The sequence below is a fragment of the Thunnus albacares genome, chromosome 13, assembly GCF_914725855.1.
Source record: "Thunnus albacares chromosome 13, fThuAlb1.1, whole genome shotgun sequence".
In the NCBI taxonomy this organism is placed as follows: Eukaryota; Metazoa; Chordata; class Actinopteri; order Scombriformes; family Scombridae; genus Thunnus; species Thunnus albacares.
The window spans coordinates 19275594-19282177 of record NC_058118.1 but is presented as its reverse complement, the minus strand read 5'-3'; the positions used below and the strand labels follow the sequence as shown (position 1 = coordinate 19282177).

Genomic DNA, 6584 nt, shown 5'->3' with positions numbered 1-6584 from the left:
ATTGCCTCCAACTTTCCAGAGTTGTAAAATCCTGCATCATAGTATTATAAACCTATGTGCAAAGTTTTGGTGTTTGATGAGTGATATACAGATGTGTTACAAATTAAAGGAAAAACCAGTACAAGCCTGAATGCTTGACTCCTACAGTGAGGGGATCCGGTGGCTCTGTTATGCTTTGGGGGGTATTTTGCTGGCATGGTTTGGGTCCACTTGTCCCCTTAGAGAGAAGGGTCACTGCTAATCAATACAAAGTTGTTCTGAGTGATCACCTTTATCCTGTGATGAAACATTTCTATCCTGATGGGAGTGGTCTCTTCCAGGATGACAATGCCCCAATTCACAGGGCATGAGGGGTCACTGAATGGTTTGATGAGTATGAAAATGATGTGAATATGATATTATTATATGCTATGGCCCTCGCAGTCACCACATCTCAACCTAATTGAACACCTATGGGAGACTTTGGACTGACGTGTTTGACAGCGCTCTCCACCACCATCATCAAAACACCAAATGAGGGAATATCTTTTGGAAGAATGGTGTTCATCCCTCCAGAAGAGTTCCAGAGACTTATACAATCAATGCCAAGGCTGTGGAACAGCCCCTTGCTTTGGTCTGAATTCCTGCTTATTCAGCAAACTATGGTGCCAGAAAGATGTTTGTCCTTGTTTATAAGTTTCATAAGAAGTAGAGGTTAGCAGGGAAGTTACTGTGGGTTGTTGTTCAAAGGCTCTTGTGATGAGTTGTGCGATGGGCTGCTGTCTGACTGTTAGTCAGTGTGACTGTCTGCCTATGATAGATTACTGCTTCATGTAATTACAGTTCAAAATGTTAATGATTTGATTGGCTCCCTTTCAGGTTCTAAATTGTATCGCACAAGAGAGCTCAGGACATGTGATTTACAGAGCACGTGTATATGCTGTAGCAGAAAAAAAAGACATGCAGTTTAATTTTACTTGGACTTTAATATTAGATTTTCTCCTCTGTTCCATTCTGCACTGCTACAGTACGTCAGTATGTCTAAACTACTTCAAAGGATGCATTTCAAGAAAACATGTTGGGAATTCAGCTAGTGGAGGTTTATAGCATTGTGCACTAGAACACTGTTGGATAGATAAAGTACTTTATTAATCCCAAAGGAAAATTGCATGGTTACAGCAACCAAATCATAACAAAACAAACAACCTGAGGGGACTGTGAGGTAGATAAGAAATACAAAATTAAGTCATACACGTATGTAATATACAGGTATATGTACACAGAGGTGGAAAACAAAAATAATTGAAAGCGCAAGTGAAGTAAAGATTGTTGAATGAACAGATGAAGCAGAGATAAATAATTGATATTAATTAATAATTCAATTAATGCATTATAATAAATGTGTGTCAACATTTTGTGCCAGTTTACATAAATAGTAACAGAAAAAAACATGGGCAGTGATCTAAATTCACTATCAGCAGCAACAACTCTTTATATTTCTGGAATGAAAAGAAGAACTATGTGTAGTAGGCAGTGATAGCCATTATGAAGTATCACTTTTAAAATTCTAGGATGAAGATTATGATGCCAATTAATGATTTTATAAAGCAGCACCATAGATATGTATAGCTGACAGATACAACTATGATTCTTAACATAAGTCTTAACTTATATTCTCTGTCATTTCAGTCTGTTGTTCGGGGTCATGCATTTCTCTCTCAACCTATATTTAAGTGATATCTCTACAGGCTCATCTAGCATGTAACATGATTTACAGTTTAAAGAATGACCAAAGCTGATATGAAGGATGGTGAGAGATAACAGAGGCGTGGAACAAGCTGTTCTGCACTGTACAGAGACAAGGAAACACTGATATAATCATCTCTTCTCTTGTCTTCTCCATATATCTGCTGCACCTTCTTTTGTTCCCGTGTGCTATGTTTGTATCTCCACCAAATCATGTCTGCGGAATTTATTCATAGCTAGACTGAATTTTGCTAAATCAAAAATTGGATTCTAAGTCCTCATTTTGCAGGGTTGCTTCTTTATTAAACATCAGCCACCCTGCATGCTCAAACAGAGCAGCACCCAGGAGCCCAGTCTTAATTGATACACATCCTTTCACAACCTCTTAAACGTCAAATACACTGTTACAAGTTGGGGTGACAGCTCTTTATATTCTTAAGTGAGGTGCAGTCTTTTCTTCTGTCAATTAGGGTAGGTCAACACGTCATCAGCTCGTCTGGAGGGATTTCCCTCTGGGCAACACCTCCAGACCACCCACCTGTGTTTGTCCCTCAGTCTTCCCCACCCTTGGCTGGTCCTTCCTCTTTTCGTCACTGGCTCCAGCCACCAATCACCAACCTGTCCGATCCATCACTCAAGATAATAAAAGCCGCTTTGTGAAAATGCCAGGGGCAGCTGTCATTTAACATGAGCAGTCCGCCTCTGTGTCTCTCTGTTGTAATGTTAACTCATGTGATAGTTAGCTGTGATGTTAACTTAGGTCTTTCAGTATTTAAATTAATGTTAACTCAATTGAGGCACTAGTTTAGTGGTTTAAAGATCTGGGCAGTATGCTTACTTTGTTTTTGTTTTTTTATTTTCCATTAATTTGGCACCACACATAGGTAATTTGACTGTCTAGTTGAATAGTAGGTCTTATGGGTGGCTGCTAGAGAGTGTTATTTCGACAGGTAAAATTAGTGCAGCCAGTTAGGGTTTTATTTCATTTCTTTCAGCTGTTTCCAGCTGTAGTGAGTCAGTGGGGATCTTTTGGGTTAGGAGGAGTGTTTTGTTTTGTTTGTTTCATGATTTGGAGCCACCCGCAGTGCTTTCCCTTTGTTCCTCGCCTCAGTTGACTCCATTTACTGGTGGTTATTTCTATTTAACTGTTGAGCAGAAAGCTTATACTTTTGTAACTTTTGTTATTGTCAGTCTGCCAAACAATAAACAGCAGTGCTTGCCTGACTACATCGGCAGTATGTTGCTTCCCTTATTCCTATACATTTGCAGGGTTGTATCATATACACGTGCTTTTGAGAACTTCTGTGCAATACAGTTGTGTGGGAAAATACTCTCACCGAGCACACAGTATGAGATCAGATCGAGATCGATCATGATGGAAAAAGGCCTATTATTAACTTTCTTCTTTATTAAAACATGTGACATGATGAATCCTTAGTATGTTTGGCTATACTGTAAACACATACACAAGTTGCTCTTCTTTTGACAGAAGCTTTGGACTTGGCATTTCCATCAGTAACCACAGGTGTCAAGTCAACCAGGACTGAAATCTTAAGTATTATAATTTTAAGCAAAATACAGTTGTTTTTCCCTGACCTTCTATAAATCACTTACCTTTGGTTCACTCAACAAAAAATATTTTAAATGGGACGTGTCATACACATGTCCAGGTTTATATTTATATTCTGGGGCTTTACTGGTATAGCTTTACAGGTCAAAAAACTCAGTTCATCCTCTGTCTGAAACTGGCCGTTTTACCCCCTGTCTCTTTAGGGCCTCCTTCTCGATGAGCCTACTCTGTTCTGATTGGCCAACTCCCAGGAGATGCCCCTCGACAGACTGCCAGCAGCTCAGGAGGCTAGGTAAACAATAATGCAACAATAGTAGTAGGATTTCACTTATTTTTCTTGTTCTTTAATCGAAATGGAAACTTCTCAAGTACATTTGTACATATTCAAGCTGAAAACCAATCCAAAATATTCAAGTGAATAATGTGAACAACCCATGAAACACTGTTAGTGTGGTAGTTAAGAATTTGAAAATAATTCGATTTTTCAGAAACATGATTTTATTTCTTTTCAGAGTTATGCAATTATATGTCTTATATATTCTATTTCCTTAATACATAATTTTATTGTTATTTGGTTATTTTGCTAAGGTTATTACTGTGGAGAATATCCAGCCAGAATGTAAACCGTACAAATAGGTAATGTGTATTCTTTTTCTGGGTTGATTGTGCGTCGATCTATTGGTAATGCCTCATGACTCCAGTAGGGGGAATCGCGCTCTCTGCCTCACTCAATACAAACGAGTGAAAACGAGAGAAGTGTGCGGGTTTCTTCATCCCTCTTCCCTCACTATTTTCCCTGTTTTAAGGTAATTACCGTACTTAAAGCACTATAAACTTAGCGATACACATTGTTGATACTTATTCCGTCGTTGTTGTTCGTTGCGAGCGAAAGAGGTGAATTTTGTACTTTTATATTGTTAAAGAGTTTCGGGCTAACTCATTCACCGTGTAAGCTAGCTACTGCTATTGTCCCAATGTAGCATCCGACTGTTGTTCCGCCATTTTCTGCATTTAAGTTTGTCTGTAAGGTTTAAAAACATTTTATGATGGTAAAAGGTCAGTTCATGTGTTAGGTACAATATGAAAGTTAAAAAGGTAAATGTATTTCAATTAAGGAAACTGTGGTCCTGAGACTGAGTGTATTCCGACTGAGAAAATATGTGAATTTGGTTGTACTGTACATAATTAAGACTCAATACAAACGAGTGAAAACGAGAGAAGTGTGCGGGTTTCTTCATCCCTCTTCCCTCACTATTTTCCCTGTTTTAAGGGCACAACATTTGGAGGCACCGCTGGGATGTTTGGCTGGAGGACCATCCCTAACCTGTAAGAGAAATCCTCTTGTCGATCATCCCCCCAAACTACCCAGGCATCAGAAAGGAGCTCAGCAAAGCAGCAGAGGTGGTTTTCAGACCAATATTGGTGGTTTGTGTCCTGAAGTGAGCAACGTGACCACTAGGGAGCAGCGAAAACCAATTAAGCTTGATAAACCCTCATTGGACTGTTTATGCCAACTCCTCTGATAAAATGGAATCTGAATTAGAGAAACTGCAGCTGGAGATTAAAGGAGCACTGTATAAACTGACGGTAGAGCAGCTGATTAAAGTATGTGATGCACTTCAAATCTCAGGACCAGGGAAAGAGCATGTGACTGGAAAGACACGCAGTCAGTTAGTCTCACATGTCATAAGGTACCTTGAACAGGAAGAGTTGGCCAACCTAGAGGATGAAGGTATGTCTGAACTCCTGAACGCTCAGGACATCATAGACAAAATAAAAATGGACAAAGAACATAGTGCAAGTGAACTTCTAAATCAAACTGAGGAACAGGAGAGCCTCCAGAAGGAGGTAGAGGTATTAAGGCTGTCATTACGTGAAAAAGAGAGTGCAATGCATGATCTGATGAAAAATAGCATGAACCTACCTTTGAGTTCTAGCATCCCAGTGAAGAACATGGCTTCAGCACTGCCAAATGGCTCTATGTGGCACAAAGAATTTAAGATATCAGGCCAAATAGGGGAGCCCGGACAAAAAGATAGGCTCACCTTTTCCAGTCTGGCTAGGCAAATTGAAAATGGGCTCAGCAAAGGCTACCCAGATTCAGAGATCACTGATGCTGTAATCCGTGCCATCACACCAGGCCTGCAGTTAAGGAGTTACCTTGAAGGAAAAGAAAACCTCACGTTGCCTGCTCTTAGGAGAATCCTCAGGTCCCATTACCAGGAAAGAAGTGCCACAGAGTTATATAAACAACTCACCTCTGAGGTCCAGAGTAGTAAAGAAACACCCCAAAATTTCCTGATAAGGGCAATGGACCTGAGACAGAAAATTCTGTTTGCTTCTCAGGAAGTTGAATCAAGTCTCAAATATGACCCGGCACTAGTCCAGAGTCTTTTCATGCATACTGTCCTGACTGGTCTGCAGAATGATAATATTAAAAGTGACCTGCAGCCTTACCTCCTGCAAACGAATACATCAGATGAGCTACTGTTGGAGAAGGTGAACATTGCATGTGCCAATGAAAAGGAGAGACAGGACAAAAAGAAACATTCAGCCCCATCACGAGTGACTCATGTAAACACTGTCCAGCCCAGTGAATCCCCAGTGGAAAAGAAAAGTACTACCCAGCAAAGTACAGCCACTCTACCCCCGGACCTTCTCTCAGAAATGAAAGAAATGCGTTCTGACATGGCGCTGCTGAAAGATCTGAGAGCTGAAGTAGCCCAGATTAGAGAAACCATCCAAAAGTCAGCACCTGCAACCCCACAGCCCTCCTCCTTTAAGGCTGAACAAAACTGTATGCAGTTTTACCACCAGCAGCCACCAGCAACGGTGCAGGAGTACCGACCAGCACTTGGACCTGGACATGTGAGGGAAACAGCACAGTTCCAGCAAAGATTTGCACCACAGCGATATTACCCAGCACCACGCCCCCGCCCTAGGTGTTTTGCTTGTATCCAGGCAGGTGAGGACTACTGTCAACACTGCTTTAGGTGCGGAAGTAGTGAGCATTTTCGTGCAGGATGTAAAGCACAGAGACTGACAAAACCAGCTAGAGAGATCCCTTTAAACTAAGAGGGGTTGCTCCCACGGGACATGGGGCAACCTGCAGTACAGATAAGTCCCCCTGTTGTGCTAGCTGTGAAGAAGAGAAAGAAAGGAAGGAACTAAAATGTTGTTCTGTTTGTAAAACAACACTGTACTGTTCAAAAGAATGCCAAGAGACCCACTGGCAGGCTCACAAAAGACACTGTAAGCCATACATATGTTCAGGCATTAAGAAACAGGA

General features: G+C 40.9%; 1 protein-coding gene across 1 annotated transcript; it reads left to right on the top strand.

The window, feature by feature from the left end:
• Positions 1 to 3780: 3780 nt before the first annotated feature.
• Positions 3781 to 6370, top strand: LOC122996129. Its single transcript, XM_044371694.1, has 2 exons — positions 3781 to 4101; positions 4566 to 6370. Exon 2 carries the CDS (start codon positions 4823 to 4825, stop codon positions 6368 to 6370), a length of 1548 nt encoding a protein of 515 aa, XP_044227629.1. The 5' UTR covers positions 3781 to 4101; positions 4566 to 4822.
• Positions 6371 to 6584: the final 214 nt, after the last annotated feature.

Excerpts from the sequence above, each read along its gene's own strand:
- LOC122996129 (XM_044371694.1), top strand. The coding sequence starts at position 4,823 with ATGGAATCTGAATTAGAGAAACTGCAGCTGGAGATTAAAGGAGCACTG.